Raw genomic sequence first — 26,539 nt, 5'->3', positions numbered from 1 at the left:
GAGCTAGCATGGATTAAATTTACACTCATTTGAACAATCGTGGTTCTTGATTCCTTGTGCCTAACAAATTGTACACTTACATTAACTGCTGTTTCTGTTTTATAGTTTTATTTTGAATGGTTAGGCTATTTTAACATTGCTGTTGCCCAAAAGTGAGAGATATCCTGTTCCTGCCCCAAACAAATAAACGAAAACCCCTTCACACAATTCGCTTAAAGTTCAATCTTATTCCTCCATCCCCATTCATACAAGCTGATTTTTTTCCTTACTCTCAGAACTTATACTTGGTCCTATAATGGGATTGTGGGAATTGTAATAAATAGGGGCCCATCACGACATGAAGAATAGCCCCAGCAAAACTACTATCTGGAAATAGCTCATCAACATTTAATATTTTTATTCATTTGTAATATGTTTAAACTGTTTCAAACTTAGAAGAGTCAACTGGTGCAGAAGAGCAGTGGTGACAAGGCAATTCAAAGAAATAAGAACACAAGAATACAATAATTTAAACAAATACAATTATCAGAACATTTGTTCCATGAGGAAGCAAAAAACAGCTGTTTTAAAAAACTGATGTACATTTGATTTTACAGACAAAATTTAAATAACATATTTGGTGCTACTTTTGAAAATGGTGCTAAATTACTTTGTCATTAGCAGGATTACTTTTTATGTAAGTATTAGGACACCAAGCTTGGACATTTTATTTTTTTAATTCATTAGAAGAAAGTGTGAATAGATGTGACTTTTGGCACAATTATATGCCAAAAGCTATATAAACAGTAAAACTTTAATGGGCTGTTTAGGGGAGGATGTCTGTTAAATCTGAATATTGGTTGAATCTGAATTTACATCATTTACATAATTATATAACTGCTGTAAATGCCCCATTTGCAGTAAAATCTTGATTTAATCCACAAATTCTTTAATTAATTAACAGACAGTGTCTATAAAATATGAACAAAAATCTGAACAACAAAAAAAGTATATTGTATCCAGGGTCCTCCAAACAGGTTTGTGAAGATTTATTGTACTCACAACAATCCAGGCTGTTTGAAAAGAGAACTAAAAATTCACTTTAGGTGAGGTTTTTTTAGGACTTTAAAATAATATGACCTCTGATACTTCTCAATTTCTGATGATGCAAATATGAAAAATGATGTCTTAGATTGTGGTGCTGAAGAAGATTATCTGCTAACAATGAGCCAACTTATCTGCTAATAGTGAGCTAACCTATCCACTAACAATGCATAGGTTAGAGACATTCCTGCTGCTGTAAAACAAAGGCCCCTGTTTAGAATACATAGATGGTAAAAAGAGACATATGGTTTGAATCTTGAATCCACAAAAAAAGGCTTTAATTTTACAGTTTGTATTTGCCTTGTTTTTTTTTCATACTGATTTCTTTTCTGGTATCAAGAGCTGTTTCCTTTAATTCCTACTTGCAAATTTTTTAGTTAGTTTTAATCTGAATCCATACAATAAGCTCATTAGGCAGCAAGATTTTAGAACCCTTAAAAAAAAAGGGAAATGATTATTAAATACTCTATTATTGTTATCTTGTTACTATTGGAGAAAGGATTGGCATTTGATACTCTGAACCTGTTTGGCTTTTGATACTCTGTAATATCAGGCCCTTACTAGAACGTCTTAGACATCATGATTGAATGAAGAACATTATGTTCATCTAAGAGGGAAATCAAATTAATGGTCACTGCATTATTTAGCAATGAGAAATATATATGTGCACATGCACACACACTGACACACAAACGCCTACTTTCTTTCTTTCTTTCTTTCTTTGTGGTGGTACATCTTCCTTTACATTATAAACTTTCCGCCTACTACGATGGAGGAGGTAGATTGCTGCTGTGGTAACAGAAGGTAACAGAAGGTGGTTTATAGCTAGAAAGGCTGAGATTTCATGCTGGAGTAAACTTATACATCTGAAACATATTTAGAGCAACAGAGTCAGCCTTGTTCTGTCATCCTCTCCCCAGAAGAAAAGTCACACGTTTTGTTTTTGTCTTTGAGGTGGGATGTTTTGTACTTTGGGAGTGAATAATTAAAGTCTGTTACAGTGATCCGGTGTTATGTGGGTTTCTATTAGAAGCCTTTGCTACTGAGCTTAGTGATAAACAGATGGGAAGAATGGCTGTGACAGGCCAAAGAAAAAGAAGTCACACAGCCCAATCATCAATGGCTGGGGCAAAATGGTATTTGTGCTGCTGAATTGAAAGCTTGAAAAGGAAGCTGTACCAATTCAATATTAGTCCCTTTTTTTCATTAAGGCAAAATATACCTGCTGTGTGCGTAAAACTGGTGCAACAAACTTGCAAAGGCCTTAGCAATCAAAAGAAGTAATGGACTGAAATAATGTGGAAATGATGGCCCTGTCTACATTACTGCCATCAAAAGAAACAATTCTGTTGCTAATGGAAAACTATCTGGATTTGTTCGTTGTATCTTATGTTACATTTACAATAATATTGTATTATTGTTGAACAATTTCAAAGTTAAATTTCAGGCCTGGATTTCTTTTCCTTATTGGAGAATTCAAAGCTTTCTATCCAAAATATTCTTAAATTCCCCCTCATTTTTGAGATTTGAACACATACAGCTTTTTTTATTATGTGTTGCATAAGTACCTAAAAATGATAGACTCCAATAGCAAAAATGAATTTTTTTTTTTGTTTATCTAAGGGGTGTCAGACTTGCCACGTCATGTGATGTATCGTGATGTATCACAACTTTTTTCCCCTTGCTGGAGCTGGGGTGGGTGTGGCTTCCACATGATGCATCCAGCCCATGGGCCAGCAGTTTGACACCCTTGATCTAAAAAAAAGTCAACTAGTGATGAAAAGAAATGTTAGCTGTGAACATTATTTCAGATTTTACTAAATCAAATAGAAAAGAATTATATGGCTTGATTTGCTTTCAAGAAAGCAATTTCAGCATTCTGAAAGAGAGGACCTCAACTCAAGTTTCTAAATATTCATGTCAAAGCAGGAACATCCAATGTTAGCAGCAATGACATCATTGTTCCGACAATTCATATATCTTCCTCGGTTAAAAAAAATGCTTCAGGATAAAAATAAGAATCTTAAGTCTATGTTGCTGTGGACCACAGGTTATGTTCATTTTAATCTTTATATTGCAACATATTAAGTTAATGTTTATATAAAATGTAACTTTGTAATTCATCTATTAGTGTGGTTTCCCATATGAGCAATCCATATTATAGATATTGTTAATATATGTCTTGAAGAGCTAGACTGACAAATCAGTGTGCCTGTTCTTTCTATAATTAGACACAAGAGAGATCGCCAGAGATATTAATTGTGGCTCAATCTCCTTTGCATTTGGATTTACATATGTTTATTTTACAGGCTTGCAAAGATTTTGTGAAGACATTGAAATGATGATTGGATTCCAGCCAAATAAATTCTGGAGAGTCTGTTGGGCTTTTGTGACCCCAACTATTTTAACAGTAAGAACTCAAGGAGAGGGAATTAAAAGGGAAAGATTGTCTTGTTTATTTATTTCCAGTATTTATATGCCATAAAATTATAAAAACTCTAGGTGGTCTGGGCAGTTTTTCAGTTTTGGTTCTGTTAATGGCCAAAACATATACCGCATTAGGTTAAATTTGGTTTTTATAGAAGCAACAATCATGAAGCTAAAATACTGACTTCTAAGGTGTATTTAAACACTAGAATTACATTTATGTAAATTTTAAGCACTGGAATATACCTCAGCATGAACATTCTTCACTGGATATTATTTTTCCCTTTTAATATTGAACCTTGGCTTCCGTGATCTCATACTAGATATGCATAAATAATCTATTCAATTCTTATCTAGCACTATGCTGGTGAAGGTTAATTAGATGCCAGCAAACTCTCCATTAAAAGCCCTATTGAAATGTGCTGAAATGAACTATTCTGTGTCTGCATAGCATCTTCTATTATTATTTTTGGCATCCAAGCAAAAGAAATTTTAGTGGACTGTAACCAGAATTCTTCCCCCTGGGTAAATTAGATTATATTTTGCATAAATATGAATTAAGCAAACCTTTATAGTGTGTGGAGATGTGTGCATATATGTATGTACACATACAATAAAACAATACTCCCATTGCAATTTCTTACATGTAAAAATATTTGCTTTCTATAGTAATTTTCTCTAGTGTCATTGTGAAAAACTTGCATATTTTTAATAGTACACTTCCAATTAATGGATGCTTTTATGTCTTTCTTTTAAATAGCCATGTGAGAACTGCTTAATGGTTATATTGCATATTAATATGACAGGAATATGTATGCCAGAATCATTTAGGTGGGGATATTTTCCCATATAATAGTCATTTGGTTTGGATAGAGAAGGCTAAGATTGTGCAGTTGACCTCAGGCTTGTATTGACGGCACAGAATATTGCTCAGATGTTATTTCTAAATTGTCTTGACAAAATCAAATTGCCCAGGAATAATTAGTACAAATCTAGTGCATGAAAACAGTGCCCGGGCTTACTGTAGGCTTAACAGTAAGCCATAATGCAATGTGGTTTTGGTGAATTAGCCTATAATTGCTTAGCATTATATGTCAACCAAGCCATATGGCTCATTTAGTAACACCATGGTTAAAAGAAACCAAAGATTACTGCATATGTTGTCTCAGAATGATGTCATTAGTCTAGAAACAAATATGGTACTATATAATCACTGTGAAGTCACAGTCTATTCCAAACCATTATTATGCTTGGAATGCACTACAGCTGAAAAGTCACGTGTATCTCATTGCTATGGCAGATAATTGGAGGAGTTCTCAAAATAAGCTGCACGTTTACATGCTTTTTTAAAAATAGAAAAAGCGTAAAGCTCCTTTCAGCGTAGCACTAAAATTACATTTTTTAAAAAACATATATTCGTGAGTGGGTAGTGCCATCTCTTGCGAAGTGTTCATTACTCTTTAGAACAACAGTTGTTCCATTGCTCAAATTCATTTATTGAAGGTGAGCAATTGTGACAAATTGTTCTAATAAACATGGCTTTCCTTTTCAGATCAAAACTAATTTATTCCAAAAGAAAACACAGACAGACATCCAGGAAAATTTAGGAACAGCCAATTCCCAGTACCACTAGGTGTCACTCTGTTGCAGCAACTCCATTTTTTAAAAACAAAACAAATCTGGAGATACAATAAAGACAAATTTGTTTCAATTTGATTCATTTTTTTATTTGATTTGGGTTTGCATTGATTTGTAATCCTTTGTTTAAAAGTCAACATAGAGTTTTATGCATTTATTTATTTATGCATTTTTGTTACACAATTACATCTATTATATTTTTGTCTTTAGAGTTTCTGTATCTCATCGTTGCTAAATACCACTAACAATTTAGTAAGAAAGAAAAAGAGATTTTTTTTTAATATGCCTGAATCCCTGCCTAGAATCTCAAATCGTCATATTATGGCATGAGAACTTTGCCCACTTTTTAAAAATCACAGGACAAGCTTTGTACAGTATTTGTATTGCATTCTTTGTTCCTCTTCTGCTTCAAGCAGAATTGTCTTTAGTCTCTACATATCTGCTTAGGATTTCAAGGTTAAATGGTTAGGGATCCCTAAAAGTATTGATAGATACAAAATTGAAATGTGAAAGGTGGGTAATCCATGTCTGACTGTGATTCTGCCGAGCTGTAATCCAGTAGGATATAAAATAAGAAACAAACAAAAGTTTGTCCTTACATTGTATTAGAGAAAAAAGTTACCCAGCTACCTTGTTTTCTTGAAAATAAGACCCAACTGGAAAATAAGTCCTAGCATGATTTTTCAGGACGCTCGTAATATAAAACCCATCCCAAAAATAAACCCCACTTAAGATTGTCAGCCAGACAGATGCATTTAGTACTTCATTTCCCAAAATATAAGCCCAGCTGGAAAATAAGCCCTAATGTAGTTTTTGGAGCAAAAATTAATACAAGACCTGGTCTTATTTTGGGGAAAACAGGTAGATGATGTATTTTCTGATTTAGGACTCATAAAATCCATAAATTTTATAGTAACATGTATCTTTTTCTTAACACCTTCAGAAGGCAAAGCAAACACTTGAAAGGACATTGTTATCATTCATGCATAGAAATCAGTCAGCTGTTGAGAACCTACTTTAATCCTATCAGATATGACTGAAGCCCAAACTTCAGTGCAGCTGAAGATTAAAGGCTTGTGTTTTAGCGTGGCAATGCCTGTTAGTTAAAAGAATGGAGTCTTCTGGGAAAAAAAGAAGTGCACATCCTTCAGCTAATGTTTGGTTCATCGGCAAGCAGCACCATTTGTAGAAACCAGCAGGCCTCTGAGGCAATACAGTCCAGATTCAACTGGTCTGACTTGAAAGTAGTAAATAATTTCTACATGGATTGCTCTAGAAAGTCACACAGCTGTGTTAAGCACATCGTGTAACCTAAGAATTTGGCTTGCTGCAGGGAATAAAGAATAACTCTAGGAATTAGGCATTTCAGAAATACAAACTCTTTCCTTTTCATCATGCACACATAGACATCTCTCTCTCTCTCTCTCTTTTTTTTTATTCCTGAGCAGGTGCACTGTGGTAGCAGGAACAGATTGCCCTGTGGCAGCATTGGGGAAAATGAAAATAGGCAGTCATCTGCCAAGTTTTGCAAAGATGTACCTCTGCCATTCAGTTTAGCTGTTGGTGCCAGCCATGGCTGGCTCTTTTCTGACTTGCTGTCGCTGCAAGTTGACCCAGGTGCAAGTGGGTCAGGAAGCTTCAGCTTAATCCAAATCTCCTACCTGTTATATCCCAAATTGCTAGTTATTTTCCCACCAGGTGCTACTCTCTGCAGTAACATAGTACAGGGTAGCTGCTTTATATTTCAGGATCCAAACCAAACTCCTTTGGCTGTGGCTTAGACTTTCTTCTGAATACCTCTAAAATTGCTTGCAAATTTTTTCTTTGTCTACCTTAGCAATACAACATTGATGTGCAGTTGTTATTTGTATTTTCCTTTAGCTCTTTTTTTTTAAATACAACACAGCAATCATTGAATGGATTTAAGCAGAAGAAAATAGGGTGGGGAGGAACAGTGGCTCCATTTAACTCTTTACTTTTCAACCATTTTTTTTCCATAAATCCTCATCTAAAGATATTGTTCTTGTTGTTCCATAGGAGGAAAAGATGGATCCAACTTAGCTATGGAGCAATGAAAATGCTCCATGCCTAAATATGAGATTACTGAAGATGCATTAAAACTCCTTTGCATTTTTCTTTTTGATTGAGACATTCGATAAAACTAATATTTGATACATTGGAATAATTAAGCTTACAGTTTGAATTGATCCATGTTAACCTGAAGTAACGCCGGCCACTTTTATATGTTCTCTTTGATAAATCTCCATTAAATTATTGTATGTGCCGACAGTTCACAGATGATATCAAATTATGCACCAACATACAAACATGTGGCTCTTTATGCTGTAAATGTAGTGGATTAATACGATAATTACATTAAGCTATGCTGCCAATAGACTGCATAATACCTTTTTAAAAACTGTAGATATAATAATGTGGATTCATTTCCTCAAATATATCTAACCTTTTCCATTGAGTTATGTAATATTTATAGTAGTCAATATTGCCTTAAATCTGATCATATATAATCATTTGTTGTTATGAAGTAGTATATCTAGACACACATTTATAATTTCATAGAAATTGTGTGTGTTTATTTCATAACATGATTATAATCCCATGTGTTTCTTTTCCAGTTCATCCTTTCCTTCAGCTTCTATCAGTGGGAGCCAATGACTTATGGCACCTATCATTATCCAGGATGGTCAATGTTATTAGGATGGTTGATGTTGGCTTGCTCTGTTATCTGGATTCCTATTATGTTTGTGATAAAAATGCACCTAGCTCCTGGAAACTTCATTGAGGTAACTCTTATGTCTTCTATTCCCCTCCTTTTTTTTCTGGAATTTAGCATAGGATTGGTCTATCATGTGTTTCCAAATTTTACTCTGTGGTTATTATTGATCATTGTTGACACTGGATGAATGAGCAGCATCTAAAGCAGGCATGTAAAACTGCCAGCCTCTGGGCTGGATGCATCACACTGAAACCACACCCACCCAATGCCGGCAATGGGGAAAAAGTCATGATACATCACGTGATGTCACGTGACGTTGCGAGTTTGACATGCCTGATCTAAAGGATGACTGTTGGAATCAGATGAGGGCAAAATATACTTCTAATATACCTTTAAGAAATCCTTGGAAATATCCAGAAAATTTCACACTGCAGATAGTTCCAATATGAGGAACACATTGTAGTAGGTGAAATGTAAAGAAGAACCACAGTTTGTGCATTTTTCTTAGGGATTCTGACATTACCCCAAACAAAGATAACAGTGATATTCTAGAAACTTCCAAAGTTGATTTATAATAACATTGTATCCTTAAAGGTACTTTATTAATTTTTTATAGGAGAAATAGGCTTCCAGTGAGGTTCAGGATAAGGCAAAATTCCCCTGACTCCATCTGAAACAATTTGTTCATATTTCATTTTCAGCAGAATATTTCCTGAGCTTCTCAGTTTATTACAATTGATTGGGGAGGCATAAGTTGCAAAGTGGTAATTAAGCAAGAATTAAAATAATTGGTATGGAGACTCAATTGCCTTTAATAGGTAGTAAACATATAATCGTTCCCTTTAATACTGTCATAAATATGTTTTCTTTCTCTTCTTTTCTGCATAACATGTACCAAATTATATCTTGAACACAATTTCAGTGACAAGATGAACATGATTTTCATTGCCTCAAACTCTGCAGAAATATCCTGGTTTCCTGCCTGCAGACAGAAATAAAATTGTAGTATGATAATTAAAATATTTTTTTCATTTCCTGCTGTTTATTGCATTCCTGATCATCACTGCATTTTTTTTTTTTTTTGAGAAATTTGCTAAGCAGAAGTCATATTATCTTGATGCAGGAACAAACTGCTCAGTTGATTTGGTGCCAGTGTTTCTCAACCTTGACAATTTTAAGGCATGTGGACTTCAACTCCCAGAATTCCACAGCCAGCATTGGCGGCTGTGGAATTCTGGGAGTTGAAGTCCACATGCCTTAAAATTGTCAAGGTTGAGAAATACTGGGTTAAACAGTTGAGCACATTGGCCTTGGCATTTGAGCTTAGTCACTAGTGACTCTAATGGAGAAATAATTGACAATGGTGAAGGCTATATAAGTAAATGGAGTTTTTATTTATTGATCTTGAGCTAAACAAACTCTGTATTGCAGTTACTTTAATACTGTTGTCTAGACTAACATGAGTAATTTCAACTGATTCTGATCTGTATTTGTAACTGATTCTCCCTTCCCTTCCAGAAGCTCAAGTTGGTCTGCTCTCCTCAACCAGATTGGGGGCCATTTTTGGCTAAACATCGTGGTGCGCGTTATCAGAATATGATAGATCCACTGGGGACATCTTCGCTTGGACTTAAACTGCCACCAAAAGATTTTGAATTGGAAATACAATCCTAGTAATTCTCCTCCTTGTGGCTATGTTGTACAGTTCTTTCTTTCTTTCTTTCTTTCTTTCTTTCTTTCTTTCTTTCTTTCTTTCTTTCTTTCTTTCTTTCTTTCTTTCTTTCTTTCTCTGAAAGTGGTTTTTTAGGAAGTAAGATTTATTGTTGCATGCTCACAGTAAATGCTAGATAGACCACTTTAAGCACTAGATTTTGTTCTTCATACCCATTGGTGCCAGGTAGGAATACTTCACTGTAGAAGAGTAACAGATGTTGCAGTAGGATAAATTGTTTTGTGAATGCTGGGCCAATTTTGCTCTTAGGGCTAATTTACATAATTTGATTTGTTTGTTGCAGCCACATGGGTAGAATACAATAATGCAATTGCTGACACCATATGGACACCCAGAGAACATTGCTTCAGTGTAACAGACAAACCAGTGGATTGGCCACTTCGTAACAGCACTGGGTTGTTAATTGATTGGGGGTTGTACACCTGTGATTGTTATGTTCTTGGGATCTTAAAAAAACAACCAACCAACCTAGCACAAAAGTATTATATGATATGAAAAAAACCAGCAAGGGCAAAGCAAACGACCAGCTTTCCTTGACTGGGTTTATCATATTTGTGCTCATTAATTTTAAGGGACATTAAATTAGACCTAGGAATCATTAAATCAGATTGCTGTATATGCAAAACTGTCTAAAGCTGACAACCAAGTAGTTGGGCTGCATTCAGGACAAATCCATTTTTCATTCCTGTATTTCCCAAGATACCATCATTCTTGTATTTTAATGAGCATGTGTGATAACAACTATTTATAGGTAATAGTAGACATGTCAGACTAGTGGCCAATTGCTGCCAAGCCTGGCCAGGTCTGAAACTTGGTGCCTCAAGCCAGTGTTTTCCACTGTAAAAAAATCTGCTTATTGAACAAGCTGAGTTTTCAACTTAAAATACTGTAGCTAAAATACATATGTTCATTCGGAGCTTATTCTAAAATCACTATGTTTATCACACGTAGAAGTGAAGTTGGATTTGGATGCATGAAACAAAAAAGAGGATGCAGCTAAGAACAGAACACAACGGCTGAGACTAGATTCCTACCTCGCTATCTAAGTGCAGAAGGGCTTCACTTGAGTTTGACTGGAGTTCTTCAATATTGTGCCCTAGGAGTTGAATGTGGCCCACTGATTCTGCCAATATGTCTTCCATTCAGTGGCTGCTAGTCAATGAGCTGCTTTTTAACACATGCAGCCTTTTAATATAATGCACTCATACAGAATGAAGTTTGGCATAGATTTGGAGAAAGATGAACGGGCCTTTCAAGATTTTTTTAAAAGTTGTATATAGTAAACAAAGAAAAGAAAAGAAAAGAAAAGCATAGCATAGCATACTGACTTGTGTCGTGTATCACAAAGCTGTATTTCTCTGCTAAAAAAAGAATATCAAGGTGAGGCAGATGGGCACCCCTGCACTATTTTATTTATTTCAAGAACTCAGTATTCCCCATCCTTTTCTTCCCCCAAAAAATGCTTCATTTATGAATATTGTTTGTGTCTTGATTTTCTTGGAAAACTGAAGAAGTACTAATGTCAGGTTGGTTCCAGACTGATTTCTGTTCTTTTCACTTTTTGAGTTATAACTTTTTCTTCTGAAGAAGCCATTGTATAATTTGTGCCTAACTTTATATTGATATAGCAGAATATATATCTTAGCTTCCACGTACAGAACAATTATTAATATTTAGCTCTGTAGTTCAGCTGTGTGATTTGCCCCTGCTTTTTTCTTACAAAGTTATTTATACCACCTTTTGATGTATTCTTCTCTTTCAGTCAACAGGGGTGAGGGAAATAGCTCAACCCTGACCCCACTCTATGTAAATGTAGTATTAGTAATAGTTGTTGTTGTTGTTATGATGATATATAATACATAACTTCACAAGATTCTTCTTCAAAAACAACTATTTTGAGATGTGCACACCTTATTTTCATTCATCCACTCCCACCATGTGATCATTCCATAATCACATCATGACCCACCTTTATAAACTGCAATGGAAAAGAAACATTCTCACTTAAGAAAGGGAAAGAATTTAGCTCAATGACATTCTTTCCACAGTTAATTCTGCATTGCATTTCTCCACACAATATAGCCCATAACATTTTCCTGCAGTATATACAGTGCTGTACAAGTATTGATTTACAAAATCATTTTAATCTATTGAGTAGTTTGAGATGAGAGCTTTGCAAGAACAATTAACTTTACTGAAACAAACCAGTTCATTGTAAATGAGTAGACACAGGGGAGATAAACATGCCTTTCATAATTGGCACAACTGTAGCATACAGCATCCTCTTGTACTTTATACATGCATCTCTGAGGTTTTAAAAAGTGATCAGTGTTCATGTAGCATGTTCTAGGGCTGTTATATGTCCCTATAAAATATCTTAGCAACCAGTGTAGAGGTGGTGAATTCTAGACTAGCCTGCTTGCTTGCTTCTTCTCCACTCCTTGTGTTTGTAAGAGCTGAACTAATTGTACTTCTTTCAGGGGACTGTTTTAATTCCTTTTGTCTATTTGTCTTCACATTACAGGGTCTCAGGTAACTCTTGTGTTTAAAATCTGTGTTTGTAGATAGGCAGATTTCATCTTGCTTGGGGAGGGTGGTTAATGTATAAAAAGAGAAAACTAAAATGACTCTAAATTTTGTTGTAAGTTTACAAATATTTCTCAAAATATTTATTTTGTATTAAATATATAAAATAGGGTATATTCCAGCCAAAGTTCAGCACTTTCCTCTATTTTTAGTGAAAAAGGTTTTAAAAACATGTTTAAAGCACTTCATGGAAATATTTGACAGTTAAAGTGGGTTTGAGACTGGCCAAAATGTCACCTGAAATCCTTTTGCTGAACTGTCTCTTCCATGCGGCAAATGGCATCCCGCTATCGGATGACTGTCAGTCATTGAGCTGCCAAGTAGAAGCACAATTAAACAAATTGCCATTAGTTGGAATAGAAAATAGATTTTTAAAAAATCTATTAACCCTTTTCTCGTTTATGTTACATATCACAATTTGCTGGGATTTTCATCAAAAAGGTTCCAATGAAATGAGGGGACAAGTGTGAATGTTCATGGGATAGGTCAGTGGTTCTCAATCTTTTCTTCACCACAGACCGCTCTTTAAATATCTTTTGTGGCCATGGCCCATGCTCTCCCCAAGATTTAACTCAAGATTTAAATTATAACATTTCTGCAAGCCTTCGCAGACCCCCTGTGATGACATCATGGCCACCTAGGGCAGGGGTGTCAAATGCACAACATCATGTGACGTGTTGTGACATATTAGGACTTTTTTGCCATTGTCGGCAATGGGGTGGGTGCGGTTTTGCTATGATGTATCCGACAGTTTGATACCCCTGGTCTAGGGGGGGCTGTGGACCACAGGTGGAGAAGCACTGGGGTAGGTGATTGTCAGCATGTTGTGTGTGCCTATAAGGCTCTTCGTTGATCCTCATGTAGCTTGAAGCATTAAGTCCTTTTCACAAGTTTACCAGCCTACATTTAGTGCTGAGGGCACTTTTGCCGGATGATTCAGTGGGAAACTGCTATTTTGCATTTGTTCTGGGATTTATTTCTTGTCCAAGATGTTTTCAAGAACTATCTCTTGTTCTTGGCATAATAAAATTTCATAAACATGAGCTGGAAAATTAGCTTCTGTAGGCATTAGTAGCTGGGGAATAAAAATCTGTTGCACGTGGAACTGAATAATTACCCACCACAGGTTGTTTTAAATAAATAAACAACATAGTAGAAGAAACTAGCATATTTTATTTTCATTCTGACTTCATTTTTTTTATCAAATTCACCCCTTGTATATTTCTTAATTATCTTCCTGCTGTTATTTTAAACTTGGTAAAACATTCAGAAAGAACATTCAAAACCATTACAAAAGAAAACAGTAAAAATATTATCAAACAAATATCAATTAAAGACCATTTCCATGTCTCCCAATGATATGTTAGTGGGAAACATAGTCAATTAGATGTTACTTCAAACTTTACTAGAGGTAAATGCTAGTGTCCCAGTAATCATAATGTGACAGTAATAACCTTGCAGCCAACATATTTTCCTGGTAGTCAAGAAAGCAACAATATCATAGAACGTTGAAGAACTATATTCCAAGCAAGAGCACATATGTTACATGCTACCAATGCAATTTTTAACTCTTGGAAATTTTAGGTTAAAAAATGGAGTCCATGAAAGCTGGGCAGCTTATAAAATCAAGTGAATGAATGAATGGATCTGGCTATCAGTTTGTATAAATAGTTTGCAGGTATATGGGCCAATGATTTGACTAAAACTATTTTGTTTTGTTGATTTAACTCCATTCTATTTCTTTAGGAAAAGAGGCATTTAGGTCTGCTACCTCATTGCTGTTCATAAATGAAACCATAGCAATGCAAGGCCAAACTGGAGATAAACCATTTTTTAAAATTATTTAAATCAAGTATCTGGATGTTGACTCCTTATTCAGTAAGTTGAAAAGACGGTTTTCTTATAATACATACATTTGAAAGGGAATGTCATTGAAAGGAAAATACATATGGCATGTTTCAGAGCACACCTGATTACCTAAAAAATGCTCATGGGTTGGTTTGTTGTCAACCATGTGCAGAAACATTGGCAATAATTAAAATTAATGCTAGAAAGGGAAGATATTAAAAGCTGCATCTTCTTGATGTAGAAGCAATAAAGCATATGATTTTCACAAACAAGAATCCAGTCTGTATAATATTTTAAAGGCCAGTCTTTAAAACAGTCCATTTCTATACAAATGTTTTATAAATTACCTTTTGATGCCACAAAAATCTACATAATTATTTTAAAATATACAGAGCATTTTCCTGATCTGGACCAGGACCAAGGAATGGACCCCCTGATGTAAACATTAATCTCTAACTTTATTGTGTAGAGAAAAATAACTGCTTTTAAATTATTCCTGGTGTTCAAATAGTAGTAATTTTCCACTGAATTTGATGGCAAAACCACTTTTGACTTGAAGCTTCAGTCGAGGGTGTTCAACACAAACAGCCTAATTATTAGTTTATGTTGAGTCACCTATGACATAGAATCAGAAAATTAGAAAAAGAAAGAAAATTAGGCCAGGCAACTGTGACCATTTCAGTGAGAACAAAACCATTTCATTTTTAAATTTATCAAATATAGTATGCCTCTAACCTGTCCAACAAAAGTTCGTTGTAGAAAACAAATAATGTGTATTTTACAGCTCTTTGAATTGTCTAGTAGCAAATGCATATATTTTATGAGCACATCCTGAACATCATAAACTATTTTAGTAAATGTAATTTTTAAAATTAATATGAGTAAAATAAAAAGCCATATTGCAGAAAAGTGTCATATCTATTTCTATAACTGTTGATCTTACAAATATAGAAAAAGTCTTGAAATTTAATGTAAGTTGTCTCTGTGGCATATTTGTCTAACCAAATGAGGTCAATTTTTAATGAATCAGATATACTCTTCTTAATGTATATATTAAAATGAAGATCAATGCAAAAATATTCCACCTTCAAATTCCTTATAGTTACCTGTATAGTATATTTTGGTTTAACCCAGAATCACTTTGTTTAAGAAAAGTGGGTTTAACTAAATGAACTTTTATTGACCAAAATGATTTGGGATGTGTTTAGGCTAATGTTTAATTTGGATCAAGTTATTCTTTCTATCAAGTTATGCACCACTGATTGGATTGATGTGCTTTGCACATCAGTCATGGTGGGAGGGGTGTGAGGCAGCATTTAGCATTGATTAGCCTCCACACTGCTCTGCCATACCATTTCGCATATATGCACACTTGTATAGTTCATAGTGATCTCTTGCTAGATTTCACTGCTATTTTCATGCAGATGCTATTTTTTTCCTTTCTTATTAAATGGCACCTTTTGCAGGTTTTCTATTTCAGGTTGACAGAAATAAAAGAAAAAAAATGCCAGTGCTTTCAATTGTATCTTGGCAGGGGTTCCTTTGCTATAAGGAAAGGGTAACCTAGCAGATGTTGCTGTTGTAATAGCCTCTGTCCTTTAATACGTATCTTGAATGGGACATCCCAACCTAACATAGGTCCTAGTGAAAGTAAGAACAGGTGTGCAGCGGTAGTATTTGTTAGATGGTTCCTAGTAAGTGTTTTTGACAGAAAGCTGTAACTCTTGACATCAGTCACAGTAACTTGCTGCTGCTAAATACACAGTTCTGAGCTAGATTGACCAATGATTGGACTTAGTATAAAACAGCTTCATATATTGGTTGTTTGATTCCTTTAGCATTAGCCAACTGCTTTCCTTCTGGGAAAGAGAATGCTTTGCCTGTTAGCTTTGCACACTTGTTAAAAACTTTAACCACAGAGTGCAAGATCAAGGGTAATCATGGACAGCAATCATTGTTTAATGAATGATCAATAATTTGTTTAATTAATGATTAAAAATAAATGTGCGGCAGTTGCAGCCTTACTAAATATCTTGAAAATATGTGTTTTTCTTAAGGGATATTTATTTGAATGGAAATAAGATAAGCCAAAAGCATTAGTGGCATGTTTTAGATGCAAGGATCTGGTATATGGGTATATGCTGGCCACCTCAAAAGTACTTTTGAGTTGGTTCATGATTCTATTGTCTCCAAAATTGTAGCTAAACTTCTTGCATACACTAAAACTCTGCATAGTGGCCTGGAATGTAGCATTTCATCTTTGACTAAAGAGGAAGGAGTGGAGAAAAAAATGTATTTATGGTAACAATGGTTTCTGCCTTTCTTTTTACCATGAGGCAGCCAATAACCAAAGAAAGAGGGAGTGAGTGTAGTATTTTCAACAGGTTGAATTTAAAATGTGAAAGCTGGGCTAGATTTTATTGCTTGCAATAGTATGATTTTGCCCACCATGTTTTAAATACATCTTCAGGTAACCATTTGCCTTATAGGTGTATTTCATTGTTAAGAATAAAATTAATATTTGACTAGAATATATTGCTGTCCATCACCTAGACTAGAGTATATAGTGTACTTTGTGTCTTTTACAGGCCAGTCTTATGTTGATTTACTCAGGAGTAAGTCTCACTGTCTTTATTGAGACTTATTTCCAAGTAAGAGTATATAGGATTGTAGTTTTAGGCACTTTATTGTGGACCTATCATGGAATAGGTTAATTCTTAATTACTTGCGTAATGTCATAAATACTTACAGGCATTCTATAGGGGTACTGCTGCCTATGGATAAAGATATGTACCCTAATCAGGAAGTTATATTATGTCCATGTATAAGCTAATAAAAAGCATTTATGTTTTAAAGGATGTGTATCATATATATACATATATCTTATATAGCGCCTATGATATATTATACATTATTCATTAAAAAAATATCATTGTCCTTGAGGCCCTACCTCAAATTTTGTATTATGTGTACAAATGCAATTTATTGTATTATATATTTGGCTATTATATTCTGATGTTACAAATTAGAATTTATCCTCTAATCTATAAGGTCAGGAAAAAAAAAGAAATCTAAATAAATGTCTAGTGTTTAAATAAATAACGATTGTGACTGTATCGAATGTTTCAAAGCATGTTCCTTTCGTTTTTCTTTCTCTGTGACTATTTATGATGTAAAATTTATGTTTTGTTGAAAAATATGAGTGGTCACCAAGTAGTAAAAATAAATTCCTCAGTGCTTTCAAAGGAAAAATAATAATACACAGATGCAGAAGCAAATGTCAATTACCGTAGATGGTATTCTAATGATTGGAATACACTGCAGCACATGGAATAATTAATTACTTACCAAAGAACATATTGGATTTCTTTAAATCCATTTATTACATTAATTCAATCATGTACAAGATTAAATAGAAGTAGAAAAAGAAAAGGTTGGGATAATTTATTTCCTTAATGGAGATAAAAAGAGAGAGTCCAGAGTGCAAAGGGTATTTTTTTTTTGAGAGTACATCCCATTGAACTCAGCAGTTCTCATGCTTGAACAACTATTCTTAGACTTGTGCTAAACATGCATAGTTCAGTTGCCCAATGTGTCAAAACTGGATTACATTCAAGTCAGAGCAAAGCAATTGAAACACCCTTCCCTTGCATGGAAGAATCTTAAGCCTGTAGCTAAATCTTTTTTTTTTCCAGAAATATTATTGGATTTAAAGTGGCCTGAACAATCCATACATCTAATCACAGTTCCCTTACACATAAAGTTTCAGGAATATTTCTAGCTGAAAGGTAAAGAAAATTCCTGCCTGCCTAGATTAGTATTTATAATGCAAACACAAGAACTATATAGTAATTATATCCATTTCTGGAGTTGGCACTGATAAATGTTGAAGTACCAGTGCTTCTGACAAACCATCTCTAAGATCTAAATTGACAAAATGACATTTAATCGCAAGACCACAGCATGGCACGGAAAAATAATCAGACTAAGCATACCAAAGGGAAACCTTTCCATTATATTAAGTTGTGAAGTTAAGAGCCAAACCACAAATTACATTTGAACTCTACGACTAACTCAAAATGTTGTTTCTTTTTGTAAAAGCAGCTATAGGGAATTGGGGCTGTGTGTACTATGTCATATCAATTACAGGTTAAGGTGTAAATCCACTGCAACTTTTGGCAGGACAATAATATTTGTTCCCTTCTCTTTCTAGACCAGAACCCCAATCCAAATTAAACATCAGCTTCTACAAAACACAGCAGAGCTAACATGCAGTTCACCTGGGTTGGCAGCCTGGTGCAAGGGGGCGAGGAGGGAAAGAGGGGATGGTTTTGTGTGTAGGGCAGGCACATTTGTGTGTCCACACAGCTTCATATGTGTGAGCAGCGGGCGTGTGTGCCCATCCCTTGCGTGACTAGGGCTGCGAGCGCTAGTGCAGCTATGAGTGAAAGTTGGTCTGCAAGTGCTGGTGTTTGCTGCAAGTAGAGCTGTGCATGTGTATGCATGCACTGGCCTGCCAATCATGCAGCCCGGTTGCAAATACGCCATGGCCTGGTACTAGGCCATGGCCCACAGGTTGGGATCCCCTGGTTTAGGTAATTGTTTTTATATATAAGACAAAATTGGGACTGACACTGCTACCTCTAAATGACAAGGTAATTTGTGAGTTTTATATTGGGTTAATATAGACCAGGGGTGTCAAACGGCTGGCCTGGGGGCCGGTTGCATCATGTGGAGGCCACACCCACCTTATCTCCGGCAATGTGAAAACAGTCATGATACGTCACGACATGTCAGGTGATACGGCGAGTTTGACACCCATGATATAGACAATGGGATGTCTTATAGACTGCAACTTCCATCAGTTTCAACTGTGCCTAATCACATGAGCATTCTAGTCTCTTTCTACAGTTTAAAGGCACCTTTGGCCTAACTCTACAAGATAATAACTTTGGAGAAGAATGTGTACACCTGTATGACATATACAATTCTGTAGAGTAGCTTATAGAGAGGAGGAAATTATGATATAATAGAGAGAGAGCAAGTAAAAATGTATAACTACTGCCGAGAAGATTGGAAACCACTTCTTTATAATACTCAATTTCCATCCCTCTTTCTCCTTTTCTTTTTTCTTTTTCTACTTTATTCTTCACTATTTACTATTCTTTATTACCTTTAGTTTCTCTTACAGTTTTTACTTTATTAAAATTTCTTTAATACTTTTTAGATGAGGTGTACAATTATCAAAACTATTCTTATTCCATGAGTTGCATTCATTTAGACTCATAAAATCTCTCCCCTTTCTAGTCTACTTAAATAATTCCAGAAATATGAATTTTATTTTAAAAAGCACCATTAATTTCACCCAGATATATGATATTATCCTACAAATCAATATACTGAATTCTATACACATGACAAGATGGTACCCTTGCATACAATATATTCCCTTGATCTGTTTTGCTCTGGCTCCTGGCACAGGTTTGCCACCAAAAGGGATTGGCCATCTCATGGTTAATTTTTGCTGGAAAAGAGACACAGTTGGAGAATAATGCAGGCTGTTTTTATTTCTCCTACTTTTATAATATTCTCATGACACTTTGCTGCTCTGGAAGATCTCCAAAGAAGTAGTGCTGAAGTGAGGAAGAGAGAAGAAAAATAGGCCAAAATTCTTCCAGCAGGAATCAATAATGGAAGCTTCAAAACAAGTATTTTATTAGGAACTGAGGAGGTAAATGACAAGCAAAGAAGGAACATATTATAGAAGTCTCTTCAAAATAACCACTTATTCCATTTCTAGTCCCTTTGAGTCCACTTTAAAACACATCCATAGGGATCCAGGTTGACTATATCCAGATTTATTTAGGGCTCTGCCACATATTTGCCTGTCTATATATATGGAGAAATGCAAGTAAATTGACAGATATCTTTTCTGGCTGACAGTTGAAGGGAAACATTTTTCAGTCAATGAATGCTTGCTTGCTTGATCTCTAAGTCCACCCTTAAGCACACCTCCATTCTTTCACAAAGTAATTTTTCTCTCTATTTCGCTTTCAAACTTCTGGTGCTGGCATGCTGGCAGTTCTCCATGTGGGCTTCTTTATCTAAATCATGTTACCATTCCACTGTGATGGGATCCCAGCAGATAAAAGAGGTAAGGAGTGCCAGGTATCTCCTCAAATGAAAGCATACACTTTAATTTGGTAGGAAGAAGAAGCAAGATGCTATCTTTTTGAAAGCAACTTTTCCCATTAGAAACACCACTGGCGCTGGGATACATCACAGATGCTTAATATTGCAAGCCACTGGAAACAACAGCATATACTCAGTGAAATCACACAGTGTACAGGACTGTCCCTTCACCTAGAAAAACCTCATAGAAAGTACAAGGAACTATTGGGAAATTATGAAGCAGAGGCAAGTGCTTTGTTGCTACATGGTAGATTAGTCCTTCTCAGCTTTTCCTCAACATCACTGATACTATAATCTTGTCCCCCCCCCCCCGCACAAAGTAATGAATTTTTTGATTTTTAGGAGAGTATAATAAATTAAAGACTTGCTAATTGCATTAATTCCATGAAGTAAATTCACTCATGTGTATATTTTGCACCTATAATTTTGGAGCTAAGTTTCAAAATAAAGACATAAAACAATTTTCTGCCTGTTTTTTTTTTTTAATCTGATGACTTGGAAAGTTCTTTCATCAGATAATTGGCATACAACATTGGACAGTGCCTGTCTTATTTCTGCTCAGTTCAGGAAATCACTTTTTGTATTTTAATGATACTTTCCAGAAATATTTCCTGGTCTCACATTCTCAGTTCATTTCCTAGTTATTTTTATTTATTTGTTTGTTGGATGGATTGATTGATTGGTATAGCTGCCTATATCAAATACCTGCGTCTGGACAGATTACAGCAGTTAAAACCAAAATAAAAACAAAAGACAATGTTAAAAAGACAATAAGAGCTATATAGAAAAGCATACAACACAATCCACAGCCGAGGTATTAAAAAACCTCCAACTACAATCAACAAAACCACTGATAAGCTCTACCACACGTCCAAATTCCCAAGCCTAGTAATGAAACTATGTCTTTAAGGCCTTGCGGGTAGGGTTTGAGCCAACCTGATCTCTCTGGAGATGATGCCCAAGGGTGGGCCCTGCCAGATGGCATTCCCTAACAGGACTCAGAGAAGGCCTCTCCTGATGGACCTAATTGGACAGGTAGATGCAACCCGGAAGAGGCAATTCCTCAAATAGTCTAGTCCAGGGGTAGGCAATCTTTGCTCTTTTATGACTCGTGGACTTCAACTCCCAGATTTCCTGAGCCAGCATGGCTGGCTCAGGAATTCTGGGAGTTGAAGTCCACGAGTCATAAAAGAGCCAAGGTTGCCTAACCCTGGTCTAGTAACATACTTTATGAAAGGACACCCACAACTGTTCAGCATGCTTAGGTAAAGAGAAATGTGAAGATCTTGAACCTTGAAACAAATATCACCTGGGTAAAGCCAGCCAAGCAAGAGAAGAGTAAAAATATTATTTTAAGATTTCCGACCAATCTTTATTTTCCACAGGCAATCAGAAACAAATCTATGCTTCACCTTCTCAACAAGATCCATAAATGTTATGTATCTTGTATGGAATATAGTAAATAGTACGAATAGATTGTGTTGGTTTAAAAAATGATGAGGGGGCAATCAGTAAATCATGGTAATATATTAATCATACTAATTTTAATAACAGGTAATATCTTAATGATTTACATAGTGAAATCTCACTAGCAATGCTGGTGGTGTTAATTCCAAAGAATTTCCATATTTGAAAACTACTATATAGAATCCAATTTTTCCCAGTTTAACAAACAAGGATTATGACGCATAATCTGATCCCAGGTAGCTAATAAATACCTTAATGAAATATATCGGTTTTATTTTCAGTGTAAGAATAAAGCAATACACAACTGTTATTTTCTATTCTTTCTGCAATGCATTCAGCAAGGGTTAAACTTGCTAAATTATCCAACACTTGTTTTAAGGGACCCACTTTTCCCCCCTCATGTGAATCACGTACAATCATAAAGAAGACAAATAACAGATTGATGAGTCATAGATGAGAATATCTGGCTGAAATATATAAGATTATTTTTTGCCAGGAACAACAACTGAGAGGGATTCACAGGCAGCATGAAGGTGACCTACACTATAATGACTAGTGACAACCGAGAAGATAAAAATGTTACCCAAGCCAAAAAAGAAAAGGAAAGAAAAGAAAAGTAACATACAGTACATATGATTCTTTCAAATACTCTTATCTTAGCAACAGCTAGCTTTGGATATTTTCTTTTTTATCTTAGCAGGCCTGATATACATCATGGGCATATCACAATTGCAGTCTGCAACATGCTAAAACCTTCTTTTGCCTACAAACCCTTAAGACAACCTATTTGGCTTTTTCCTATGAGGGATGACTGATAGCACTGAAATAGGCCCATAGAGTTAGCCATCTTTTCCTGAGACCACACAGCAGTTGTGTGAAGAAAGCTGTAATACCAAGAAAAGATGCCGCTCCCTTAAGAAATTGCCAACAGATACAGATAGCCATTGGGACTATCAACTCTACCATTATCCCAAAAGTGCTTTTTTTCTGGAGGCAACTGGGCTTTGTTTTTTTTTTTTCCTTGAAGACGTTTCACTAGTCATCCAAGAAGCTTCTTCTAGAACTGAAGAGGCTTCTTGGATGAGAAATGAAACATCTTCAAGGAAAAACAAAGGAAGTCCAATTACCTCTAGAAAAAAGCAGCTTTGGGAGAACCATGACCTGGATGACTGTGTTGAAGGAAAAGTCTTCATCATGGTTCAGTCCAAGGGGGGAATGAACAACATGGCGACTGCTTTAGAAAGAAGGTTGCAGTTTATTGAAGAGGAGAGCCAGATAGAAAGATGGCTCTGGAAGAAAAGAGGAATGAGCACATGTAGGGAGTGGATTTTATACCCTCTGGAGCCTTTTGTTTGGAGTTGTTCCTGTGGCATGAACTTTGACCTGAGTCTGAGTGTGCCTTTCTGGTATTCTGTAGATTAATCCTATTATGTCCTGTCTTAGAGTTTGGGTGGGGTATGTAGATTTTAGGTGTCTTTGTCTTCCTAAACTTCTAGCTGGGGGCCTCCAACCTTCCTGGATTATTTACATCTGCATTTCTACAGAGCTGGTTTCTGCTTGGGGGAGGATGACTTGGGGCTATTAAAAAAACTGGGCATGCTTTTCTGCCTCTTTAAGATCCTTTGAGGAAATATATCTTTCTGCCCTTTTAATATTTCCTTCTCTGGGGAGGGAGCTAACTTCCCACATCTGATAATTCCCTAGACACAACTCTACCATTAAGCAAAGTGATTGCTACATGAAACTACAATTGGTCTTAATGATATACATCAGCTTACTTTTGCTTTGCAGACCTGCAAAGGTCATAAATATGAGGACTGGTTTGCAAAATTACTTTTTCATCACCTAACTGTGAACGGTCTCTTAACATGGACTCTATACTATGTAAGGGCCCAGTGCATTCTATAGCATCTCTCCCCACTCAGCTGTGAATCAGAATGCTGCATAATTCTGCTGTATAATGAGGATTTGAATCTAGTCCAATATTCCAATACTGAGTAGTGGGCTTGTCACTAATATCAGCACAATCAGATTAATTTTTATACACAAGCTATATTATATTTGATTAAACATTTTGGCTGCCTAGAGAGGTCTGCTTATCGGGTGATTTAGAAATCCATTTAATTAAAGAAAAGAAATAAAAAATGTATTTTACCTTATTCAAGTAAAAGGCTACAACTCATTGGTAGTATACACATTTTAAATTTAAAAGGTTCCATGGTCCTTGGCTAGCGCTAACTGAGATAAAGTTCAATGGCCTGATCTGATATTGAGCAGGGGAAGATTGTAGTTTAGTACCTTTGTACTTAAAAAAGCCAGAAAAATAAGACTTTTCTTTATGTCTTTCATGCCATGTAGTGGGTCTCCAGATTTCTGCAGTCCACATCTGACAGACTTTCTGTAGCTCAATATTTGAACTCATATTTTACCGGAAAAAGATCCCAGATTCCATTTTGGATAACTTTCAAAAGGCTCTGATGCTGGAGAGTAACTTTCAATTCAGTGGTTATATTATGTGGCAGAAATAAATGACCTGATTTGTTACATGGCATCTTCCTATGCTACAAATTCTTTTGGAGTTTCTTTTTACACATTTATCTTAGCTTGATGTCTCTGGATCTACCACAGATAAATTTTAGAGACAATCACATGGGGCTGCTGCCAGTTAGTCCCAGTAAAATGCAAATTAGAAAACATTTGACAGTTGCCGACGTTATCCAAGAAGAAAGTTGTCATCTTTTTGGAATAGACATTCATGAGACATTCAAACGGATGCAACTTTCAACACCAGGGCATTTGATAAGGCAATTCTAAGCAGAGATAAGAATTAGGAGAGTCTGAAATTCTGGTAAATGAGGCACTCAAGGAGCTTAAAAATGATTCCTTGGTTGAGATCTTCCTCTGAAAGCTAATCTTACCAAAAGTCTGCTTTCAGATTGGATAGACCAGGGGTCTTCAAACTTGGCCCTTTTATGACTTGTGGACTTCAACTCCCAGAATTCCTCAGTCAGCACGCCTGGCTGAGGAATTCTGGGAGCTAAAGTCCACAAGTCATAAAAGGGCCAAGTTTGAAGACCCCTGGGGTAGACCAAATGCAAATGGATGTGCCTTGACTTTGCAATGCATCCGCTCTCTTGAGGTTCCGTGTCTTCTTGACTGGCAAGGCTCTGTGCTCTTTTAACACCTTTATTATCTGCAGGAAGATGAGCTTAGCAGGTTGTTTCTGATATATTTTCACTAACTGGAGCCCTATTTCAACTGGCTTCCCCCCCTTTCTTTTCTGTTTTGTAATCTCTTCTGAATTTTTCCTCTGCTGTTTTAATCACTAAACTAATAATTTAAAACATTAAAAATTAAAAACCTCCTGGAAGCATTGTTGTTGTTGAATGGCTGCATCAAAATTCTTAGAATAAAATCCAGCCTTAAAAAGATAACTAATTCCTCCAAAATCAGAGATTCATTAGTACTAAGAGCATTAGCTGGGAAACCTTCAGAAAACGTTTAACACATTTTAGCCAGCACAGTTTCACCTTCTAGTTTCTAAAAATTTTGCCAGAGTCATGGACAATGATTTTAATAAATTCATTAACTTTTGTTATGCCCTACTTGCATCTTGGGTTTTCATAGTCCTTGATATAGTTGTCTCTTTTTTATATATATAACTTATTTCACTTATTTGTCTTCTTGCATTGGACTGATGTGTCAGTTTTAGTTGGGGTTGCCAAGCCAATTATTGAAAGTAAAACTGTGGCGCACAATTTGAATATAAGCCACTTTATTTTTAAATCCCAAACTTCTTAAGAATTTGAAATCTAGGAAAAACCTGACTGTCTTATCCCTAAACAGTCCTTGTGATGAATCAACTGCTGTTAATAGGATGCAAGCCTAGTTCTTCAGGACGATCCTCACATCCTAGCTAATCACTAATATGACACATTATCCTTCTTATTCACTATCACATCTTCTTGACCTACTATGAATCATAAAAAAAAGGTGTGATTGTTTGCGAGACACAGCTAGCGTGTCCCGAATTAACCTAGTGTTCTGGAGAGTCCTATGCTGGGTTTCTAGGGTTTGGGGCTAAGATCAAGAGTTCAGACATGTTGCAAGAAGGAGGCCAGCTCTCTTGCAGGTGAGATAAGCCTGCCCTTAGGAATTTCAGGTCCAGCCCATTTTCAGAGTGGCAGGGATCCCGTTCTCTTGGGCATCAGAGCATGTCAGCATGTGGGAAGCATTTTGGGTGGGGCCAAGGGAGAGAGTTATACCAGGGCAGCTCTAGCTTGCTACTTGGGAGGGAACTGCCAGGCTGAAGCAGTTCCCCTTCATGCTGGGGGGGTGGGGTGGGGGTAGTGTTGTGTGAGAGCCCCATGACTTTAAAACAGCAGTGGGAACAAAACAGCAAGGAAGGCATTCTCTCGCTCTCTCTCTCGCTCTCTCTCTGCTGCTCCTGAATCGCCTTCCCAGGGTATAGAAGTACCCCCATAGCGGGGTGGGCACCGTGGCCCGAGAAAGAAAAGGCGTCTTAGCGCTCCGATCTCTTCCCCACCCCCTTATCTCTGCCTCCTTATCACCCAGACGGAAGGCAGCGACAAGTTGCTCAGATGCCTGGATAGCAGCCTCCTTCCCCGTTCACTTGCTCAGTTCTTTCCGAGATGCTTTTACCTCCCTCTTTGGGGCGGGGGGCGGGGGTGGTTTAAGACCGATCCATTAAGATCCAAGAGGGGGATCCAGCACCCAACCGGCGAGCTCGCGGACCCGCCTCTCCTTCCCGGCAAGCCAAGCCAACTGAAGGCGGCAGGGGCGTCGACGCGACCAAGCCGAACAAAGAT

The 26,539-nt window shown here is 36.3% G+C and overlaps 1 protein-coding gene across 5 annotated transcripts in view; it reads left to right on the top strand.

Moving 5' to 3' along the window:
• Window positions 1–12,806, top strand: part of SLC6A5 (solute carrier family 6 member 5) — a 76,009-nt gene extending 63,203 nt beyond the window's left edge. For 4 of the 5 annotated variants that reach the window (XM_039335363.1, XM_039335362.1, XM_039335361.1 and 1 more), the window contains 3 exons: window positions 3,393–3,493; window positions 7,785–7,952; window positions 9,404–12,806. In XM_039335363.1, coding sequence (XP_039191297.1) covers window positions 3,393–3,493; window positions 7,785–7,952; window positions 9,404–9,559 — 425 coding nt within the window. In that variant the 3' untranslated portion in view covers window positions 9,560–12,806. The remainder of the gene's footprint in view (window positions 1–3,392; window positions 3,494–7,784; window positions 7,953–9,403) is intronic. The other variant, XM_039335364.1, reaches the window with a different exon arrangement.
• The last annotated feature ends 13,733 nt before the right edge of the window (window positions 12,807–26,539 follow it).

Source organism: Crotalus tigris, unplaced genomic scaffold (genome assembly GCF_016545835.1).
Source record: "Crotalus tigris isolate CLP2741 ecotype Arizona unplaced genomic scaffold, ASM1654583v1 scf7180000017640.1540244, whole genome shotgun sequence".
Lineage (NCBI taxonomy): Eukaryota > Metazoa > Chordata > Lepidosauria > Squamata > Viperidae > Crotalus > Crotalus tigris.
The sequence above is the reverse complement of the archived record's forward strand: the minus strand, read 5'-3'. Positions and strand labels throughout refer to the sequence as shown.